Source organism: Schistocerca serialis, chromosome 1 (genome assembly GCF_023864345.2).
Source record: "Schistocerca serialis cubense isolate TAMUIC-IGC-003099 chromosome 1, iqSchSeri2.2, whole genome shotgun sequence".
In the NCBI taxonomy this organism is placed as follows: Eukaryota; Metazoa; Arthropoda; class Insecta; order Orthoptera; family Acrididae; genus Schistocerca; species Schistocerca serialis.
The window spans coordinates 55,915,075-55,939,475 of NC_064638.1; the positions used below are offsets into that span (position 1 = coordinate 55,915,075).

At 44.4% G+C, this 24,401-nt stretch overlaps 1 protein-coding gene across 1 annotated transcript in view; it reads right to left on the reverse strand.

The window, feature by feature from the left end:
• LOC126458366 (uncharacterized) overlaps positions 1-21,759 on the reverse strand; it is a 113,649-nt gene extending 91,890 nt beyond the window's left edge. Inside the window, exon 1 of the mRNA XM_050095746.1 lies at positions 21,737-21,759. Within this exon, the coding sequence (XP_049951703.1) occupies positions 21,737-21,759 (23 nt within the window). The remainder of the gene's footprint in view (positions 1-21,736) is intronic.
• Between the last annotated feature and the right edge of the window lie 2,642 nt (positions 21,760-24,401).

A 24,401-nucleotide genomic window follows, 5' to 3' on the forward strand; every position in this document is an offset into this window, starting at 1 on the left:
CGACATTGATACTTTTAAGACTTTGCTACAAGAACTTGAGTATGACAACGACGACGGGACTTCTTGTAATTTTTTCAGTAACGGTAATCACAATAGATTTTCAGAGAAAAGGGATAGTGATCGGAACGGACGTTATATGGGTAATTTTGAGAATGACAGACGAAACAGACAGGACAATAGATACCAGCCTTATGACAATAACAAGCGTTCTAGCAGAAATTACACAGACAATTATAATAACGGTAATTCCTACCGGAATGATCAATCATACGGAAACAGTAATCGGTATCATCAAGACAGAAATTATTCATACAATAATAGAAATTCTTACTACAGAAATAACCAGGATAGTAGTTGTTGTTGTTGTGGTCTTCAGTCCTGAGACGGGTTTGATGCAGCTCTCCATGCTACTCTATCCTGTGCAAGCTTCTTCATCTCCCAGTACCTACTGCAACCTACATCCTTCAGAATCTGCTTAGTGTATTGATCTCTTGGTCTCCCTCTACGATTTTTACCCTCCACGCTGCCCTCCAATGCTAAATTTGTGATCCCTTGATGCCTCAAAACATGTCCTACCAACCGATTCCTTCTTCTAGTCAAGTTGTGCCACAAACTTCTCTTCTCCCTAATCCTATTCAATACCTCCTCATTAGTTACGTGATCTAACCACCTTATCTTCAGCATTCTTCTGTAGCACCACGTTTCGAAAGCTTCTATTCTCTTCCTGTCCAAACTGGTTATCGTCCATGTTTCACTTCCATACATGGCTACACTCCATACAAATACTTTCAGAAATGACTTCCTGATACTTAAGTCTATACTCGATGTTAACAAATTTCTCTTGTTCAGAAACGCTTTCCTTGCCATTGCCAGTCTACATTTTACATCCTCTCTACTTCGACCATCATCAGTTATTTTACTCCCTAAATAGCAAAACTCCTTAACTACTTTAAGTGTCTCATTTCCTAATCTAATCCCCTCAGCATCACCCGATTTAATTTGACTACATTCCATTATCCTCGTTTTGCTTTTGTTGATGTTCATCTTATATCCTCCTTTCAAGACACTGTCCATTCCGTTCAACTGCTCTTCCAAGTCCTTTCCTGTCTCTAACAGAATTACACTGTCATCGGTGAACCTCAAAGTTTTTACTTCTTCTCCATGAATTTTAATACCTACTCCGAATTTTTCTTTTGTTTCCTTTACTGCTTGCTCAATATACAGATTGAATAACATCGGGGAGAGGCTACAACCCTGTCTCACTCCTTTTCCAACCACTGCTTCCCTTTCATGCCCCTCGACTCTTATAACTGCCATCTGGTTTCTGTACAAATTCTAAATACCCTTTCGCTCCCTGTATTTTACCCCTGCCACCTTCAGAATTTGAAAGAGAGTATTCCAGTTAACGTTGTCAAAAGCTTTCTCTAAGTCTACAAATGTTAGAAACGTAGGTTTGCCTTTTCTTAATCTTTCTTCTAAGATAAGTCGTAAGGTTAGTATTGCCTCACGTGTTCCAACATTTCTACGGAATCCAAACTGATCTTCCCCGAGGTCCGCTTCTACTAGTTTTTCCATTCGTCTGTAAAGAATTCGCGTTAGTAACAGTACGTCTACATCTCCAGCTACAGCCACAAGTCACTGTATGGCGCACTCATAAATGGAACGAGGAAGAAACGACTGTCTAATGTATTCATGGGGTCACTAGTTTCTCTTATCTTGCCATTGTGACCCTAATAGTAATGTATGTGGCGGCAGTAGAATCGTTCAGCAGTCAGCTTCAAATTCCGGTTCTTTAAAACTTCTCAGTGGTGTTTCGTGACAAAGAAAGTCATCTTCCCTCAAAGGATTCCCATCTGTAACAGTACGTCTACATCTCCAGCTACAGCCACAAGTCACTGTATGGCGCACTCATAAATGGAACGAGGAAGAAACGACTGTCTAATGTATTCATGGGGTCACTAGTTTCTCTTATCTTGCCATTGTGACCCTAATAGTAATGTATGTGGCGGCAGTAGAATCGTTCAGCAGTCAGCTTCAAATTCCGGTTCTTTAAAACTTCTCAGTGGTGCTTCGTGACAAAGAAAGTCATCTTCCCTCAAACGATTCCCATCTGAGTTCCCAAAGCAGCGCCGCAATACCTGCATGATGATCACAGCTCTCGAAAACAAGTCTAAGCGGCACACGTCAGGACTTCCGTTTTTCTTCCTTTGATCGAACCTGTTGGGGATCGCACACAGTTGAACAGTACTGAAGTATTCCTTGAAAAATGAGTTACATTTTCCTAAAATTCTCCCAGTAACTCGGAGTCGTCCATTCGCCCTCGCTACCACGGCCCTTACGTGCTAGTTTCATTTCGAATAGATTTGTGACGTCACCCCTACATAGTTTATCGACGTGCACACCACTCATGCAGTAATCGAACGTTACAGGATTGTTTTTCCTTCTCATCCGCATTAACTTACATTTTTCAACTTTTAGAACATGCTGCCTCGTTGTGTCCAATTCATTTTGTATTCTCCTATAGTCGCCTAACGATGGCACCTTCATGCGCACCACAGCGTCACAAGCAAACAGCCGCAGATCTCTGCCCACTCTGTCCACCAGATCATTTACATGTATAGAGACTGAGGGCGCTCCTGTCACACTTCTAGGACGCACTCCTGACGACACCCTCCCTCTGACGAATACCTGCCGTTGAGGACAACTCACTGTGTTCTATTACTAAAGATGTCCTTGGGCCTCTCACGTATGTGAGAATGTAATCCGTATGCTCTGACTATATCATTCTGCAGTGGACACTGTACCAAATGGTTTCCGAAAATCTCGGAATGTGGATTCTATGTGTTTCTCTTCACCCATGGTTTGCAGGAAATCACGTGAGAAACCAGTAAGAGTGTTCTGCACGAGCGTTGCTTCATAAATCGGTGCTGGTTTACGGAAAGTAGCTTTTCTGCCTCAAAGAAATTTATTATATTCGAACTGCGAATATCCTCAAGAATTCTGCAGGAAACTGATATTAAGTGTATTGACCAGTAATTTTGCGGCTCATTTCATTTATTCACATTATACACATGAGCCATTCGAGCTTTGATCCCAGATAGGGGAGCGTTTCGCAATAAATTCAAGCTAAGCAAATGTAAAATGCCGAACAGTCCTTGCTATAAAAATAAATTGTGCCTCTACCCGGTACAGGCGGCTTGTTTCCAACTCTTTCAGGACGTATGTTTCACTATTCCCCACACGGGAGTCTGTGTGACGCTCAAACGATGGTATGTCTACACGATTCTCCTGAATGAATGATTTTTTTAAACGAAAATTAAAATTTTGGTCTGGAAAGAAGCCGTCGACTCGCTTAGTGGTTACTATATGACGATGGAAATTGTTGTATGCTTCGTGGCTCGACCTTTTTCTACATGCACGAATTGCTAATTTTGCCTGTCGATATTTCCGCGTTCTTTTTCTAATCGAGAGGCTCACAATCTCTGCTTCCTGAAGATTTTCTGAATGTTGTTATTAAACCACAACGGGTCTTACGCGCTTAGTCGCCACATGCTACTCAGAGCGCGATTTGCAGCCAGATTAGTCTTGGCCCATGGTGCATCTACACTTATCGTATTGGAACTAAGTGCAGTTGATTTATAGTCTATGTGGAATGCTAACAACTGTTGATCCGCTCTTTGTAATTTAAAGAACGGTCCTGGCTTTCTTGATCGACTGAATTTAAACTTTGTGTTATTTCTAGCTAGTCGATTCAGCATCAATGACTGCGGTAGGTTTTAATGGCATGTGTCTATTCTAGCAGCTTCAGAAAGCTCATTTATCTACCTGCGCCTCATATTCTCGCGAGTTATTGTCCCCTTTATCTTTCCTCATCCGCATCAGACACTTTCACAATGAGTGAAAATTTCAGTTCGTCATTGCCGTCTCTTAGTCCTTCCTGGAAACTCCCTCCTGACGACAAAAATAAGACAGAGTTAGTGTCATTGTCTCTCCTCCCACGACGTGGGTGTCGGGCCTTACCCAAAAACTTTGCTCTCACCTGTTCTATTCCTATTATGAATGGCTTCTGTGGTGCGTAGCTGCAGACGAATTTAGAAAGAGAACGAGAATTAGTTCATCTGCGGAGGAATTTGGTGAGTATACAACTGAACGATATGTGGTTCAATGGTAAAGAAGGAAATTGCGTAACGGTGATAATGTAAATAGATGGAAAGACCAGTGGGTTCTACACAAAGTTACCTTGTTTAATACATGCAGATATGGTTTAGAACGATGGAGAGTATTTCTTTGGATTAAAGATGTGAACTCATTTGGTATATCTACTGGACTTAAGGTCATTTTGGTATTAAGAAATGTATAGCTCACCTAAGGAGATATCATTGTAAAAGCATTAATCGAAGGATGAGAAAGAAATTAAGTACATGTAAGCTATGCCAACAAACCAAGTAGGCACTAGGCTGGTACTCATTTTCCAGTTATACCTAGTAAGTTCGCTGACATTTCTTCAACTGACACGTTTTGGCGCTTACCGAGAGGAATAGATGGTGTACGTTAAATTATAGTTACAGTAGACTTACGGTCTAAATTCCTTAAATTACATCATGCCAAAGCTGCCACTGACGAAGCTGTTGTAAGGATTTTCTATAGGGATTCCATAATTCATAAAAGAACAGGTGTAGCAAGTGGGTGCATTCAGTGCACTAGCCAGCTTTCTTTTATGAATTAATTAAATTAATTATACTTGATTATGTTAATTAAACCAATTCATTATATTAGATTGTATTAAAATTTATAAATGTAATACAATGAATTCAATTTATAAGAAGTGGTTGTGCATTAAAATTACACGTAATGTGCTCCATACCCACTTGCTACTAAATTTAAAAATCAATGCCAATTTTGAGCACACTAATTAAAATCTGTATAGAAATGAAAAAAAAGTTATGTGCAGGGAGGAGACCCCCCAAGAGGGATCATTGCCGACAAAATTTTATTTAAATAAATTTTCAATGCATAATGTTCGGCCGTAGCCGGCTTGGGCATACTGTGGTGGAAGATGCTGGCCGGAAGACCATGGTCGGCACATTCCTGCCACGTGCTCCTCGGTCAGACTCAAGTCCCACGGGTTGGTTGCGCTGACGGGGGTACGCTACTAGCAAGGCGCCTTGGCGGAATCAATCCTCCAATCAGAGACAAATCGTGTGATCACGTGGGGACGTGGCCGGAGCGGCGAGGGCGGCTTGGAAACAGCTCCGCGCTCTCTTAGCTTCAAACCTCGGCCCCGAGTAGTCGCTCCTCTAGCCTCTGCCTCTCTGATGAGCAGACGGCAACCCCTCTTGGGGCTGCTCAGCCCTACGTAGGCACCACTGTATCAACATTACAAGAATAAACTGGGTCCATTCCAGTCAATTAATCGTCATTTTACAACGCCCTCCGCTCCTGACTTCTATCCTGACGAACAAATGGTGTCAGAAGTGGGATGCGACCCACCTTACGGTTGTAAAATCAGCTCATCAGTTGAGTCTGAGTACTACGAAGGGGCCGAGGCTGAGTAAGTAAAGGAAACTAGACCGAACGTGGCGAGGCTGCAGCGCGCCATGCGCGTGCCTGCCGGTCGCCTGCGTTGCAGAATGTGCGTGGCTGCGCACTAGCGCGCCACAAGCGTGACGCAGTTCGCCGCCGGACGCGAGCCGAGGAGGGTCCGCGATGCAGTGACGCTCGCCGCCGCCGCCGACGCCCCCGCCGCCTCCGACGCCCCCGCCGCCGCTGTCCGTAGCTGCCACGGGTCACCGCCTGCGCCAGGGTCCGGGGTGCGGCCCTCGCGCCGCCCCGCCGTCGCAGCTGTCCGTGCTGTCGCCCGCCGCCTGCTGCGCCCGCGCGTCATCAACGCGCCTGCCGCCGCTCGTCGTCACCGCCGCCGTCCGTCGTCTGCACGCCACCAAATAATGTAAGTCGCTAGCGACGCTACGGTGGTGTAGATGCCCACACTATTGTAACACCAGGCAGCAATCGGAGGCAGGAGCAGCCGGAGCGGATGAAGATCCCCTCTTGGCGCTGCAGTCCCAGTTAAATCAATTAATTCTAACTAACGCGGAGCTTAAGCAACAGATAGATGATCTTAAAATGGCTTCTCCGCAATCTAATGTTGCTAAGCCAGTGCTAGTGGAAGAACAGCCGAAGCAGGTGATTCCACCACTCACTAGTGCAGAATCACCTGTGGCAGTAGCCACCTCTACTTTGGTGCAGAGCTTCCCAGCAGTACCGTTTATTCCGGCGTTCACTGGAAAGCCGCACGAGGATATTCAAACGGTAGTGCAGAATATCCAGGACATCGGAAAGCTTTGCGGTTGGCCAGATAAATTTCTGTTAAACGTTATGAAAATGAAACTCACCGGCGTAGCGCGGAACTACGTGCAGTCGGTCGAGAGCTTGAAAAATGCCCCTACCTTCCAGTCCCTTGCAACAGGGTTGATTGAAAGGTATACAGACAAACGTGGCACTAGTTACTATCGCGATTTGCTTTCCACCCTTAAGCAAAAAACGGGTGAAGATTTAGAAGCATTCGCGGCAGGATTAGAAGCGTCGCATGCCACACGTACGCACTAAGTGCCAGTTCTGCTCGTAACGAGGTTCTGTTGGAAGAATCAGAATGTCGTGCGATAGACGTGTTTATTCGTGGCATAAACCCTCAAATAGGGCGCGAAATCAAGGTAGCTTCCCCCCGCACCTTACACGAAGCCGTGCGATTAGCACTCTTGAGAGAAGAGGCGAGCCGATTTGTGGCCGTCTCCGCGCGGCAAAGCGAGCCCCAACGTGTCTTTTCGAACGATACTAAGTGTGGGCGCTGTAATAGACAAGGACATGTGGCAGAGCAATGTCGCGTGCCATATTGTCATCAGTGCAGGAACATGGGTCACCAAAGCGTGCATTGTCCAAATAGTAGGCCACAACCGCCTGCAAATTCCAGGCGAAATGCAAACCAACCACAGAATTCCGGAAACGGCCGCGGGGCAGGAAGTGCCACCCTTCCCGGCCCCCGTTAAAAATAGTGACCCCCCTAGTTGATAAGCGAATCATGCAGGTGGCAAGCGTGGTTGTCGATGGTGTTAGAGGCCGCAAACCATTACGCGTGCTAATTGACACAGGCGCACAAATCAGCTTGGCATTTTTATCGATGAGATATAGAAGAACATTGCAACCGCCGCAGTACCATATCAGTGGTATTGGTCCCCGCATAGTGAAACCTGATGGCAGCTGTTGCGTTGAGTTCATGTTGGACTCCAAAGAATATGCTTTTACGATGGAGGTTGTACGGAACAGGCGCACGGATTACGACATCATCCTGGGAGGTGACTTTCTGCGTCATTTCCAGGGGGTTATTGACTATAGGTTAAATACCGTCCAATTCGGCGACAACGTACACCGTTTTGGACGTGACTGCACGTTGCGGGCGAGCGGAGCTGGGAAAAAAGGATCCGTTTACCAAGTTTCGGAGTCTCCCGTAACGATGCTAAAAGCCGATAATTCCGTGGAGATACCAGAAGGCACAGGAAAGATCCTTTGGGTGCCTGTCGGGATACGTGAATCCGAAGAGGTTCATTCCTTGGTAGATCCACTCTGCAGAATGAAACTCTTGACCAGATGCAGGCCTGTGCAAAGCGCAGCAAGCACAGAAAGAAAATTGCGTACCCTTGTGTTTAGACAATTTTAGTCACAAGCAAGCTTTAATACCGCATGGTACAGTATTGGTCTGCTTACAGGTTATCACAGAAGATGAGTTGCCAATGAGAACCCCTTCTCTGAAAAAGAAAAAGACTGCTGCCGCCTCTGAACACCTTTTGACAATCACGTCACATCTGACAGATAAGTTTAAAGCTAAGTTTAGTCACCTCCCATTGCATGAACAAAAGCAAATAAATGAAGTATTGAATGAGTATTCATGGTTGATTGAAGACAGGAAATATTTACCAGCAACAGATCTAATCCAACATGAGATTCCAACCGGAAATGCTAGGCCAATAGCGCAAAAAGGTACCGAATTCCCTACCATCTTCAGTCAGTGGTAGAGGAAACTATACAACAGCAACTAGAAGCAGGAATAATACAACCCTCTTCTAGTGCGTGGTCTAGTCCAATTGTAGTCGTTCCAAAGAAATCTATAGACGGAGAAAAATCCTATTGCCTTTGCGTAGACATGCGAGCAGTAAACAAAGTTACTACTCCAGATCATTATCCATTACCCCGGATTGATGAAACACTCGATCGTCTGGGCAATTGCCAGTACTTTACATCATTAGACATGCGCAGTGGGTATCATCAAATTCCAATTGCTCCTCAAGATCGAGATAAGACAGCTTTTGTAGTTCCTGGTGGCTTATATGAATTCTTAAGGATGCCTTTCAGGCTTCGCAACGCGCCAGCAACCTTTCAGCGATTTGCGGATCTGCTATTACGTGGGTTGATACCTACTATGTGTATCTTGATGATATAATTATATTTTCTAAATCTATTGCTGAACATGCTGAACGCGTACACAGTGCACTGTTGCGATTGCAAAATGCTAATTTAAGCTTAAAATTAGAAATGTGTTCTTTTGCTCAATCACAATTGCAGTATTTAGGTCATGTCATCAGTTCCAGCGGAGTCAAGCCAGATCCACGATTAACTGAAGCAGTAGACACTTTTCCTATTCCAACAAATTTAAAGGAATTACAATCCTTCCTTGGCCTTGCAAATTATTACCGCCGTTTTGTTAAAGATTATGCTACTATTACCAAACCACTTACTAAATTGTTGAAAATGGATACTACTTTTGTTTGGACGGATGAATGTTCCACCGCCTTTCAAACAGTGAAAACTAGATCACCTCTACTTGTTTACCCAGACTTCGCTGAACCTTTTATTTTATCTTGTGACGCATCTGATTTTGCTGTATGATGTGTCCTAAGCCAAGTGCAAGATGGTGAGGAAAAACCTGTTGGGTATGCCTCTCGACAACTGAATAAAGCAGATACTAATTACAGTACTACAGAAAAGGAATTACTTGCCCTTCTTTTTGGAATTAACTATTTTAGATGTTACCTTGATGGTCGCAAGTTTACAGTTCTTACCGATCACTCTGCTCTGCAGTGGTTATTGAATCTTAAAGACCCTAGCAGCAAACTTACGCGCTGGGCCATGAAATTGTCAGAATATGATTTTGAAGTTCGGCACAAGCCTGGTCGGTTGCATCAAAATGCTGATGCGTTAAGTAGAAAAGTGCGTGTCATTCAACCAGATGAGGTATCAATTGAAGAGTTAAAAGAGGCACAGCAGGTGGACGTTCAATGTCAAAGATACGCCACCTTGCCATAATTTGAAGTAATAGACGACCTTTCGTATCGAAGAACTCCCCATGGAAATCGTTCGGTAATACCGGAATGCTTGCAGCAACGTATAATACGGCAATGCCATGATACAATCCAGGCATGTCACAGCGGGAAACGCGCTACGAAGGCTCGAACTGCGACTCGTTATTGGTGGCAATACCGACAACGTGGCTCTCACTGACAGAACACTGCACAGCAGAACAAATGACATTAACAACAGAGAAGCATTTGTGTTTAATCCGGCATGGGATTTTCTTATCAATGCTTCCGAATACTGCCTTTGTTGTATGATAGCTTTGACAAGGAAAGAGAATCGACAAATGTTTTAAAACCATACGTTTCTGATAACAGGTTTTGGCCGAGTCTGATGGGTGGCAATAGAGTGGGAGAGAGATGAATTTGACATAACAAAAAATAGCCCTAAAAAGGGGCACTCTTGATTTATTCATTTCATATATGTAGGCAGAGAGCAAGTAATACTCAATATATCAAAGATGAGAGAAGGAAATTTGAGCTAGTTCTAGTTGGCATTATCCTTGTACCTGAAATAAATTTTTTTAATTTAATATTTTAAGTAATACCGCCAAACTGCACACCTGTATGCCAACCGTGTGATTGCAATTCTGAAGCCTGGAAATGTTTATTTCTATCCCCAGGTGAAAAACTGTGTGCTTCTGGAAACCCAGCGGGAATTGCACAACCGCATGGATGCAATAACTATTCACAGCATAATTCATAACCAAATTTCAGCACCGATTTTTCAGGCGTTCATTAAATGTTATTGGTGCCGTGAGTATATTTGTTTCGAATGTTTATATGACAAGTGCCATCCATCTAGTTGTTAGAAGAAAAGTGAGGACACGTAACAGTGACTGGAAGAGCCATTGTAAAGTAACCAGGAGTAACATGTTAGTTGTTTACAGTGCCAAGAGGTTTGAGAAATTTACTTGCGTACCTTATTATTATCATCATTCCTTATTGATTTACTTACCTTATTAACCCTCCAGTCCCTATCAATTGAGATAAGGAGAAATACAAACGAAAAGAAAAACATCCGCTAGGTTTCTTCAAGATTCGAACCCGTGTTCTCCGATTCCCAGCCTGTTACCTTGGCCGTTGCGCTATATTTTTTTATTTTTTTGCGTATTTGTTCGTTGATGATAGTTTTTTGGTCGTTGAGGACGTCACATGACACCCGTTAGAGTTCGTTTGTTGATCCTGCCACTTAGTTTTTTATTACATAGGCCAAACGGCTCTCTGACCGAACACGCTGAGCTACCGTGCTGGCTATGCTATCGGTGCTGTCGGTGAAAAGCGTTTACCATGTGGGTACAGATGCGGCAGTTGTAAATGTTTCTTACCTCGATTTCTGGAAATGTATGCGTTTTCGGACCCCATACCTGATGATGAAAAATGCTCTATTTACAATTACCTATCGATCCCTCCAGTTTTGAGTCGACTGCTCGTCATAGCCTTTAGAGGTGATTTTCTCATAAACGCGGGGGTGTTGACCCAAAATATCCTAGTCTTTCGTTTTAGGTTGTACACAAGCGAGCTGCCAAATCCGAGCCGAATCGGTTGGCCGTGTCTGAGACCTTCCCCTTGCCAGCCACAGGCGAGGGCCGCTGATGCCGCCACCGACTGACGTCGCAGCACTTCCGTCGCCGACAGCTGCTGCCGTCTGAGGCGTAGGGAATTTTGAGGTAATTTATAATATTACGGTGTCAGAGCCTCACTCTGAACATCTGCCGTGTGACACCGCAAACAATTTGCCTGCAAAATATAGAAAAACTCTGACGTATTACCTTCTGTAGTCCTATGTATTACCTTGAGAAACTGTCGTAAAAGTGGTCTGTACAGAAGATAGTCACTACATACTCACACAATTATGCTCAATTTCCCCTCCCCCTTCCCTCCTCCCGACTCCCATGTAAGATTTATCAGATTTGCGTTGCCACAGGGCCTCATAATTAAATGTTTATTATAAGTTGCCACTGCTTGTCAATGCTACATACGTAATAATAAGTATTTAAAGGCTCATTTGCATTAATTGTGGATTGCCTGACATTTGATAGGTTGTGGGTATGAGAGAGCAGAGTAATGGACGTATTATGATTACTAGTATTTATTCGCCTAACAAAGGCTATCTGCCATCCATTCAACAACTGCATCAGTTTTTAGTTACGTTCATCTGAGTAACGTTGCACTCACTGATAAATCCCCTTCTTGAGCATGACAATACCAGACGACGCACAAGCACTGCTGCATCTGCAACAGCCCGGTGTCTAGTGCTCACAGTCATCGACCATCCTCCATATAGTCCCGTCTTGGCCGCATACGATTTTGTATGTTTCCAGAACTTGGAGAACACCTTCGCGAACTTGACTTTGTTGACAACCTCAAGTCTGCTTGTACTGCTTCACCACTACCAAAGTCAACCACTCTACAGTAACCGTATCAACAAATTGGTCCACGTCGGGAGAAGTATGTGCGTCGCCAGGATGACTATGTTGAGAAACAAATACGTAGACGTGAAGAACAAATATGTAGAATGTTAATATAATTTGTTTTATTTAAGTAGCTTGAACAGTTTTCGCACAAAAAATGTGGAGGCATTACTTTTCACCACGCCCTCGTCCTGGGGCCAGTATGTTTAATAGGCAGAAACTAGCACGCCGTTGAACCTACTGCCGTTCGTGGCAAATGTGCCATTCCTGGCCGAAAGAAGACTGGTAGTAGGAAACGCTGGCCTTCATTCATATGTCCTCAAAAAATTCTCCTGCAAATTAAGCACAACATTGTAGAGAAGTTAACCGCAGACTCTGGAAAAACCGGAACAGGGAGAATCGAAGCCGTTTTGATGTGCTGGTGCACATAAATGGTGAAAATTAGATGGAGGTGATAAAATAAGGACTGACGAGGTTCTCCTCAGAATTCTCGTGGAGAGGAACATGTGGAACATGCTGACAAGGAGTAGGGACCGGACGGCGGGGAAGGGGTAAGACAGCGACGAGTGACTCGAGTGGTGCAGAGGCTGAAAGCCGCGCACAGAGGCAGAGGGAGAGTCTGGAGGCCACTGGGGGCGGTGGCCGCAGCAGCAGCAGCTCTGGGGGCGGAGGTCGGCACAGGAGGGGAGCCCGTGGCGCGCCAGAGAAAAAGTGCAAATCATTCTAGCAGAAGTGTAAGTTACGTTCCACATGTTTACTTACAATTAAAAGTACACCAAATTCCTATTAATGGGGTCGCATTATCTGTGTGGACGTCGGCGCTTTGTGAAACTGAAGCCTGATATATTCTTTCGCAATTACAATGAATACTTTCGTTTAGAATACGAATACCAGATTTGTAGATGACTAAAACATCCGCGAGAGTTTAAACAGTTTATGCTTATCCATTACGGATATTTTAGAACCGTGACAGCATATTGAATGTAAATAAGTTACACACAACTGCAACAAGTCACTTTTTTTTAATAATAATAATGCTTTATTACATGAACCGGTTTTGGAACCTTTTCAGGTTCATCTTCAGATGGTTTCGGGAGGATCCGGGAAGTTAAATCATTACTGGTAGTAGCATAATGCTGTGTGCTGGTTCTATGGCATGAAGATGGGTCACACTTTAATGTATCGCCATGACTAACTTACCTGTAGATATGGATGTAAATTTATAGTTTTCATTTACTGCCACAGTAGAGGCGGCTTTTTCGGTTAGTGTCAATCTGTCTACCTCCATTTTGATGTCCAGAACACTTTCACTGTCAAAGTGCAAATTAATATAGTTCGTGTGACACTTTTCCAGCATCCAGCATGCGCTTTACAACTGTTGCTTATAACAAAGATGTTGACAGAGAGATATGGCATAGGCCTACTTTGTACAGAGGTGTAATCTGTTGTCCTTTACATGTATTAAAGTCGATATAAGTGCAAGTATTTTAATCAGAATGGCGATAACATGAGAGCACAAGATTAAATAAATAAATAAATAAATAAACAAATAAATTACTACAAGAACAAATTTCAGTTGATCTGATATCTTATTTCCACTTGCAGTTATCATGTTTGTATTATTGAGTCCTTGGGATTCATGTTAATGCCAGACTTATTGTATCTGCAGTGAGGTGCAGCTGTCTGTATGACTAGGGCCTGTTTATTTAAATTAATAACAAATCTTCAGATGAACTTTTGGCTTATTTCTGTTGTTACTTTAACATGATCTGGGGTATTATCAAGAGCAGATTCTCTTTATTTTAGCTAAAGGTATATGTATAAGAGTTATAGTGATTGTAATCGATTAAAGCTGTCTTTATGGCTGTACATTTAATATTTAAAAAATCGTCAACAAAAATTCTTTAACTCTTGACTTACACTCCTGGAAATTGAAATAAGAACACTGTGAATTCATTGTCCCAGGAAGGGGAAACTTTATTGACACATTCCTGGGGTCAGATACATCACATGATCACACTGACAGAACCACAGGCACATAGACACAGGCAACAGAGCATGCACAATGTCGGCACTAGTACAGTGTATATCCACCTTTCGCAGCAATGCAGGCTGCTATTCTCCCATGGAGACGATCGTAGAGATGCTGGATGTAGTCCTGTGGAACGGCTTGCCATGCCATTTCCACTTGGCGCCTCAGTTGGACGAGCGTTCGTGCTGGACGTGCAGACCGCGTGTGACGACGCTTCATCCAGTCCCAAACATGCTCAATGGGGGACAGATTCGGAGATCTTGCTGGCCAGGGTAGTTGACTTACACCTTCTAGAGCACGTTGGGTGGCACGGGATACATGCGGACGTGCATTGTCCTGTTGGAACAGCAAGTTCCCTTGCCGGTCTAGGAATGGTAGAACGATGGGTTCGATGACGGTTTGGATGTACCGTGCACTATTCAGTGTCCCCTCGACGATCACCAGTGGTGTACGGCCAGTGTAGGAGATCGCTCCCCACACCATGATGCCGGGTGTTGGCCCTGTGTGCCCCGGTCGTATGCAGTCCTGATTGTGGCGCTCACCTGCACGGCGCCAAACACGCATACGACCATCATTGGCACCAAGGCAGAAGCGACTCTCATCGCTGAAGACGACACGTCTCCATTCGTCCCTCCATTCACGCCTGTCGCGACACCACTGGAGGCGGGCTGCACGATGTTGGGGCCTAAGCGGAAGACGGCCTAACGGTGTGCGGGACCATAGCCCAGCTTCATGGAGACGGTTGCGAATGGTCCTCGCCGATACCCCAGGAGCAACAGTGTCCCTAATTTGCTGGGAAGTGGCGGTGCGGTCCCCTACGGCACTGCGTAGGATCCTACGGTCTTGGCGTGCATCCGTGCGTCGCTGCGGTCCGGTCCCAGGTCTACGGGCACGTGCACCTTCCGCCGACCACTGGCGACAATATCGATGTACTGTGGAGATCTCACGCCCCACGTGTTGAGCAATTCGGCGGTACGTCCACCCGGCCTCCCGCATGCCCACTATAGACCCTCGCTCAAAGTCCGTCAACTGCACATACGGTTCACGTCCACGATGTCGCGGCATGCTACCAGTGTTAAAGACTGCGATGGAGCTCCGTATGCCACGGCAAACTGGCTGACACTGACGGCTGCGGTGCACAAATGCTGCGCAGCTAGCGCCATTCGACGGCCAACACCGCGGTTCCTGGTGTGTCCGCTGTGCCGTGCGTGTGATCATTGCTTGTACAGCCCTCTCGCAGTGTCCGGAGCAAGTATGGTGGGTCTGACACACCGATGTCAATGTGTTCTTTTTTCCATTTCCAGGAGTGTATTTTTATTGTAATATTAGTGATGAGGGATATTGGTAAGGGCAGCTTCTGTTTGTTCCAGCTAGAATCAATATGTATAAAGTACTGATTTATGTTAGCAATGGAGGGCTTTAACATTTATAGATGTGGTACAGGTCATATTCTGTGGTAGTACATTACATTGACACCGGTGTGTTTATGATGTAAGGAGAGGGAGGGAGTGGGTCATTTCCGCATTAGAACCAGCACCCAGCATTATGCTACTACCAGTAATGATGTAACTTCTCGGATCCTCCAGAAACCATCTGAAGATGAACCTAAAAGGTTCGAAATCTGCTTCATATAATAAGGCATTATTATTAAAAAAAAGTGATGGTTGCAGTTGTATATAACTTATTTACAAGTTTAAACAGTGATTTCTGCCAGCCGGGATTTGAGCAGCTAGGTGACACCGATATACATTACAGCCCAGTCGAGGAATACCGAGTAAGGTCGATCAGGCAAAATTCTAGTAGTCGCGAAATTTGCTGTATTGGCAGCAGGGTGTGTCACGAACAACACGCCGAAAGCAGTGACAGGTGGGGTTTGAGCGTGCGGGTGGGCCGGGCTGTTGAACGTCACTTTGTTACGTTTTTCTCGAATAACTCGGACACCGCAACATCAAGGAAAAATGTTTCCCGATGTAAAATTAAACTGCATTCAATTTCCCACTAAATAGTCCTACCCATTTTCCGTGTGTCACTAATAATCCGCAATTTATCCGTACCTTGCAATGTGAAAGCTATTAAAAACAGTTTTTATCCTAAAATTAGATGTTCATTGCTAAACGAAGTGGGTCGCTTCACATTGAGCACATCTCAGATTCTTCTGTATGTGGCGGCGTCACACATACTCCTGACTGCTTCCGCGTCCGTTTGTGAGAGTTACAGTGATGCTGCACTATAACGTTTCGACAGTTACACCTGGCAGATCTGGTCCTACGATTATGTTTGGTCGGTAACTTTTTCCCGACTTACCCGGTATGGTTCACGTCTGATGGGGGGGCATGTCTGTTGCACCAGTCCTGCTGATGAAAGAAAGTGTGGTGGTTAGAGATGCGCTTTGCCCTTAAATTGTTAGCAAAGCCGTTCACGGATTTCCCCTGCTGAGCATATAGGTGTCTGCGAGTTAGTACAGTTGTCTTGGATGTCCAGAGAGAAAGGGCTGAATGGCGGGGAGGGGAGGGGACTGCTTAGCGCTCACACTGTCAGCAACGTTTCTCTGCAAAGACGTCCGCGAGTTGCGATAGGTTCTTCTGTAGCGCCATGACCTCCGCTGAACGACTGAGTATCGTTTGTGCCAGCTACCATACTGGAGGTGATTACACATACACTTTGCAAATATCTTTGCCACTACTGGGTTGAAGTGGCACTAAGCACTATGGGACTTAAGATCTGAGATGATCAGTCGACTAGACTTAAATTACGTGAACCTAAGGACAGCACACACATCCATGCCCGAGGCAGGATTCGAACCTGCGACCGTAGCAGCCAGGTGCTTCCTGACTGAAGCACCTAGAACCGCTCGGCCACAGCGGCCGGCCACTACTGGGGAGATGATCTGCCGCAATGTGGATCACTCCCGTTCGTGACCTGGTGGCCACAATCGTACGAAAAGTTCCGTCCCGTACCAGCTTACTCACCTCCCTGTATTCGCTGAATATTTGCACCAAGCTGTGATATTTACACCTACTTCTGAGGATCCGATGGCCGTTATTAGCACGGGTGGGAGATCCCTCGTTCCGAACTGATACAACAGCAGTGTCGGCCACCAGACCAAAGCTTCATCGACCACTCCTGGACACTGCGTCCGCGAGCATCGGCGTTCCCGCCCACGCACGCCCACGTCGGAGTCTGAGGCGGGCGGTCTACCCTGCTGGCCACATAATTTACGATGCGGTTGTTGCGAATGCTGAACGTCTCTCTAGAGAAGTATTTTTGTAGCGCTGTGCTCCGAATACTGTGTCTCCGGCTGGAGGATCAGAATTTTATTATAACGTTACACAATATAGCAACGTACTGTGGTATTTCTTACACAACATCTTTGGTTAAGAATCGGTAGTGGCTTCTGCTGGGCCCTCGAAATATTAATTGGTTATCAACAAATAGTCCTCATGTGACGTAATTTGTTATTAAGATACAGATTGTGTATGCCTGTCTTGCCCATTTAGGTGCCCAGTTACGAAAGAAGGCGTTGGGAGGTGTGTTTCAGTATCAGTGAAATCTAATTCTGCCACATATTGCATTGTAATGGCCTGCGAGGATCATGACGTCGACGCGATGTCGGGAACAGTGCTGCATAATTGTACGAAATACGTAAAATGGTGAAAAACCCGGTAAAAATACGTAAAATGGGTGACGGATGAGTGCCTACGTTTCAGCCTGGGTGTGGTCTTCGCTGGTGCCACGTAATACTAAACTCTGACATGTGACATAATTTGTTATAAACAAACAGCCTACCACCTCTCCCTATGCTTCGGAGTCCCATTTTTATAACTGCAGGAAAAGTGTGTGAAATATTTTTCCGTATTCTCATGAACTGTACACATATGTCAAAATGAGTGTGGTGTCTGCTGGTGTCGCAAAATATTTGTATTAAGAAACAGACACATTATCTCCCTATGCTGCCCAGCTCCAGACTGACACCCCCTCCCCCAAGTGTTCCAGTTATAAAAGACGACTGGGGAGGCGGAGAAGGAGGGGTAACAGAGAGCTGTATGATCCCCATCGGTCCAGGAGGGGGTTTGGGGTGAGGAGGATGACGACGGAGGGGATCAGGAGAAGGAGCTTGATCCTAGAATATAAGTAGCACAATTGCCTGGGTAATACCCCTGTGGGACCTATGTCAATTCCCGGTGGTTTCCTGTGGGAGAGGGAGTGGGGGCTCCAAGGAGGGCAGGTAGGTGACTGACGCCAGGTGTGTAACACGTCACCACATGTGATGAGAGAGTTATATGTGCTAGAACTGGCATTGCTGTCCTACTTCTGACACGTTATTAACTAACACCAAGGGACCTACATCTTCTAATTACTCGCTAGCCTGTCTGTTTCTGCACGTACAGTCCTCTATAGATCGTCAGTAACATCCTACAGTTAAATATGGTCCGTATTTTGCTTCGTTAACTGTATCCTCTGTCATCTGGTTAACCCGCACCTTATGCTCACCAGGAACAGAAACCACCTCATCTTTATCATATGTAGCATCGTGCATTTCAGTATGCTCTTTAATCTGGATTGCGACTTCTTGAGCAGAGAGTGAAGTAGAAGATAAGGCCACAGCTGCTCTTTTATTAACGTTAGCTTCCTGTTCTTTCGATCATCTGGTCTCTTTTACGGTAATTCCAGTTACCGAGCGTTAGCCTTGACTAATCTGGACTGTTCACTTTCCCCAAGAACAGCTTCCTGGTATTTAACTAAAACAGGTCAAACTTCTAGCAGCTCTAATCCAACAACTATTTTTCTGACTGCTTCTGCTGTCGCACCTTACTTTTCGCAATTACTGATTTGATCTTCAATGATGAATTTCGTTATCTCTTCCGATTACTTAGTTTCTTTCTCGTCTTGTTCTGTGACACCTTCGTCTGTCGTTTCAAAACTATCGTCTGTATTTTTGAATGTTACCGTAGCCCTCTTCTGCCTTTCCTAAATATTCGTCCAACTTTCTCAATGTTCATCTGCCTTTTCGGCTATCCTCTTGATTATCTCCGGAAGACAAATGAAACTCAAGGAGAAGTGCCTGAATGCTAATAAATAGCAGTGAAGATGAATGTGTGACGTCGTCGCAGGCAGCGGAAACATTCTAATCTGTTTACTCAGCGCAGCAACAAACTCCAGCACACTCTTCAGAAAGTAAAATAAACTCTTCTCACAAATTCTGAATGAAATTGAATGTAAAGGATGTTGTGTACATTGTGCAATAACTGACATCCTTCTGCCTTTCCCGTAACATAAATGACAATCATACGTAATAAAACAACTTATTGTGTCCGAAAATCTTCACAAAAACGTAATCACACCCAGATCTTAAGCACATCACAAACCATAAGAGTTGCAAAGCTCCTATCAGTAAGGTTTCACTACGGTGAGGCCAAATTTTTGACTGTATTTTCAGATCACGAATAAGACAAAATTTTCCTCACTTACAGGTCAGGAGGCACAATAAAACTATGCCAAAGCACAAACACACAAAAATATTTCACCCAAAATATGATGAGCACTCAGGACAACGATGGACAATTACTCACCAGCTTTTCCTGAAGAGTAATGAAATGTCCAAACATAGGATGGACGAAGGATAGGAGACTTGGAACGGCGAACCCAGGCTGAGCACATCATTTTTCTTTAAGAAATAACAAATTTATCTCAGAATATGCCAACAGTCAGAGTGATAATTAAAACCACGATCTTCTATTGCACGTGATACATAATATTGAACAGCAAGTTTTCTCCTACATAAGCATTCCGTAAGAAAAGAGAAATTTCAGTTAAACAACAGCCATCACTTACTTGTGTAAGTTAAAAAAAGAAACAACAATAATTGAAATGATTACTGTTAATCACAATAAGTAGGCCGAAGCCACGCTTACCCCTGCAGGGGCCTCACTTAGAACTCAGTAGACAAGGCCCTTAAATTACGAACCTTTGCTTAATTCGTCTGTTACACCTGTGTGGGTCTTATTTAAGTTACACAACAACCAAGAACAAAAATCAATCCTCAGAGGCAGAGAGAAAATTTACAACCTTATGTTCTGGTTATCTTCCAATGAGTTTCAAGAAGTATTCAACCAAGTTAGGCCAAGCTGACCATCGAGAGCAGTTAGTTACAGATAGAATGTAAACGTTGAAAACTGAAGTATGGTAAACGTAAAATCTCCCACCTGGCAGGATATCCGGAAAGCTTAACTCGTTTAGCATCAGCAGCTGGGATCGAAACTTCAGTGAGAGCTAACGGTCACCGGAGACGCCGCCCGGGTACAAGCGCAGGCCCAAGTACACGGGTACGTGCACGCAGGCAAGCGCCGCGTGAATTACAGATGCCGAGGCTGTCTACATACACCACTAAAGTCAAGAGCCCCGGCAACAAGGTCTTCATGTCTTTTAAGACCGAAGTAACGAAACGTTTGCTAAGCAATTGCTTAACTTTTAACTTAAGGCTTAAATCTTTTAATTACACGTAGAAATTTTAACTGCAGTACTAAAACCGCTAATATAAAAGGATAAGACAATTGTTATAAATAGTAAGAGATTTACCAACAGACATCGAATGCTACTTTGAAACTGCAGAATAACTGGCACAAGCCTGGCACGGACTTCAGGCTTAACAGTTACAGATAAGATTGACGTTGCTGACCCATAAGATTTAAACCCACCTGAAATCTAGCTTTTGATGTTTCGACGTTCTGATGTTTAATCCAACACTGCTCAAAACTTACTACACATAAAGATTACTTAACCACTAACTGGTCTAGTGGGGTCTGACAGACCCCAGGACTTTTTTTTTTTTTTTCTTCTACATGTACCTCTATATCTAGGCAACAGACGTCGCTGACGGTTTTGGTATTCTCTACGATAGAAACCAAAGCAGTTTTAGGACTGTTATACATGTCAGGTGTATTGAAATCAGGAAACGAAGATGTTTCTAGCCTTTTTGCTTCAGATGGTACAGGTAGAGAGATCTTCCGGGCCACTATGAGTCAAGATATTCCTGTTCATTCTCGCAGCCTTGCGGTTTGACTGTGACCAGACACGAGAAGAGCGAATGGAAACAGATAAACGTGCACCTATTCTTGAGATTTTGGACGCATTCATCCATAATTGTATTCAATATTTTGTTGTTGGAAGCTTTGTGATTGTTCACGAAATGCTGGTACCATTTCGGGGACGATGCCCTTTTAAAATGTACATGCCTAAAAAACCTAATAAATGTGAAATAAAAGTTCTTTGTCTTACAGATTCCAGGGACTTCTATATCAATAATGCTTTCATTTATATTGGTTCAAAAAGTGAAGTTCGCAGAAATATGTCAGTGCCAACGCAAACAGTGCTGCGCATAATTGAACCCATCAAAGGGACAAATCGTAATGTCTGTTGAGTGTTGACAATTGGTTCACCTCCATTGAACTTGCTGAGAAATTGTAAACACAGAAGCTCACCATCCTGGCAACAGTGACAGCCAACAAACGTGAAATTCCACAAGAATTCAAAACTAGCCGGCCTAGACAAGTTGGATCTACTCTCTTTGGACATACTGCAGACCCCACGCTTTGTTCTTCTTCGGAACATGTGAACAAAGCAGTTGTTTTATTGTCCAGCATGCATCACGACCAGACTCTGGAAAACCTGAAATGATACAATGAGGGAAAGGGTGGGGCGGATACCCTTGACCAGCTGTGTGGTACATACTTTACTTCGAGGTGCACTAGGAGATGACCTATGGCTATTTTCTTCGCAATATTGGACATTGCTGGTGTAAACAGTGCTATTGTGTCATACTGCAAGCCTAATTCAATAGCACAGTAGATGTCAAGAAGGAAATTTTTGACTTCATTAGGCATGGCACTTACCTGGTTTCATGTCTATACCACATGGTGTTTGATATCTTCCAAGGAAGCTGCAGCAGATTGTTGCAAAAAAATAGTGGTGGAGACGAAGGAGTGGGGAGTCCAAAGCCACGTGTCAAAAAGGGGCGTTGTCAGTTGTGCCCTCGAGAAAAAGACAGAAAGGCGAATTTTTCTTCTGTGAAGTGTCATAAGTGGCTTTGTTTGGAACAGTGTATGTATTTGCCAGACAGTGCAAAATAACATGGTTTATTTTACATGCACAATTTAATTAGGTAATCTCACATAATTTATGTATATACGCACAGTTCATGTATTACCTATTCAAATTTAATAATATGTATCTTACTTCACAAGTAAATGCAATTATTTGTGATCACATCTTATTTTCGATCATTTGGGTTTCTTAGACACCATTAGAGTTTTAATGCAATTTTTTTCCACCGGACCAGTTAAGGGTTAAAGCTAAGGAACGATAATGTGCACTGGTGTTTCCATTTAAGTAGCAACGTCAGTATCTGAGCGGAACAGTTCAAAAAACAAAACTAGTAAACATTCGTGTAACCCGCGTCTAATTAGGAGATTAAGAACTGATGTATGGGCAGATGGTCTGTTATACACACATAAATAGAAATCACTAAGAAAATCATCAAGTTACACTCGATGCGTCAAATAGGTTACAATAGCTGCACAAATAAAATCGGCTTTCAAATTCCACAGGCAAGTTTCATTCTTCGATACTCCACATGCCATTATTGAAAGCACTATACCTGCAGCTAACACCCAAATTGCACATGGCGAGAACAGGACAGGAAGTAAATTTTGGTGCGCTCTCCCTCCAAAACCCAGAAATCAGACGCAATGGACGCTATTGTGCAAACGGCTGCGAGTACGCAAAGAGGGCGCAGTGGCCACCGTGTCGACAGACCGGCCCCTCAGTCTATACGTGCTGCCGCCTTGTACCTACACCAACTTTGCAGCCGCCGCATGGGTCCCGCCTGTTCCTCACTCGCAAACAGCGAGAAACCGTGCCAATCTGTGCGGCAATCACGTATCCTACGGGGGCGTCAGTCAGTCGGAGGATCCAAAGACAGCATAACGCTCTCACAGCTCAACCTCCCCCACTCAAACCGAAGGACCGCAGGGGGCACCAACTCCCCTCTTCCACTGAGTGGAAATACGGGGATAAAGAACTAGCTGGCCTGTCGAACTTGGTTCACATGGACCTTAAAGGTTTTCCTAATGGCGAGATCACACACAAGTAGGTTGACGAGCCTTGTTCAGTCGTTAGCTTTCTTAGTCTTAACACATTTTGGAGCTAGCATACCACTGATCCCCCTATGCTGACCGCCACCTACATTCAAGTTGCAGACAAAAACGTTATGCCCTACCGAACCTCAGAAGGGCAGCCTACCGTGATCGCAGCATTCCTCCTGACGTTGAGAGATAACTTGATGTTATTTGTGGCCTGACGCCAATTCTGTTTAATGACGGGAGTGGCATGCTCAGGAGAAGATTACATATATTCCATAGTTCTGCAAGCGACGAATCAAAAGAGTAAGCAAACATCAATTCCGCTGGCACTGCGTTAGAGGCCCCATGATGGGCTGAGTTAAAGGCAAAATTAACTCACGGTAAGGATTTAGCCCATTCCGTTTTAGGTTGGGCACAGTAAATGACAAAAGCGGCCTCTAAGTTACTACTGACATGATGAGAAAATGAAGGCTGAGGATAATTCGGGGCAGTAGCAATATGCTGGATGGCATTATTAAAACAGAAACGTTTAAGATCACTAGAAAGGAGTGCTGAAGCATTATCATTCTCAAGGGCCATATGGGATCCAAACCAAGAAAATATAACAGATAAACGGCGTTTAGTAAGCCAGACAGTCACTCTGCTGCTAGGAATCTACCCAACAAAATGAGGGAAAACATCGCCAGCAACTACAACACAATGGTTCCCACCCTTAGTATGCGGAAGAGTACCCACATAATTAATAGATCATTTATCTATGGGAGCCTGCTCCCTTTAGGATTCCAGCAGTCCCTTGCACAAATAAGAGCGTCGTTAACCACCTTGCAAAGCCCACACACATTAACCAAACGGCGAACATCCTTGTACAATGTTGAACAGGTGAGATGTAAAAATCCTTGACTAAAATTCCAGAACATGTCCGAGTGCCAACCTACCAAGGAATTCTGAAAATGTTGGAAGATGATGGGAATGACTTCAACGGGTAAACAAATTTTAGGCTCAGCAGGCCTACTGCCTTTATTACGCAGTATACCCTTTCATAGGATATAACTGGGAATCTGTTCGACAGCTAACAATCACTTCCTAATTGGGCCAAAACGGTGATCTCTATCCTGCTTAAGCCAGAGCTCAGTGAAGAGCTGAGGTACCTCAGTCGCAACACTGCAGGCAGGCAGACTATCCAACAAGTCATCAGCCGCCAATTCCTATCTCCCTCATCAAAAGAGCGACTAAGCGCATTGGCCTACTGATTTGTCCGTGCCTCTGTTGCAGACTTTCACCCAGAACATGGATATGCGAACAGCCGACCTGCTTATCCTGTCCATTTTCCTGCGGCACGCAAAGGCTCAGTCCAGTCCCTGTTTGTCGGTTTCCAATTTACCCTCCCTGTGCTCGAGCCAAAATTTGAATTTATCGA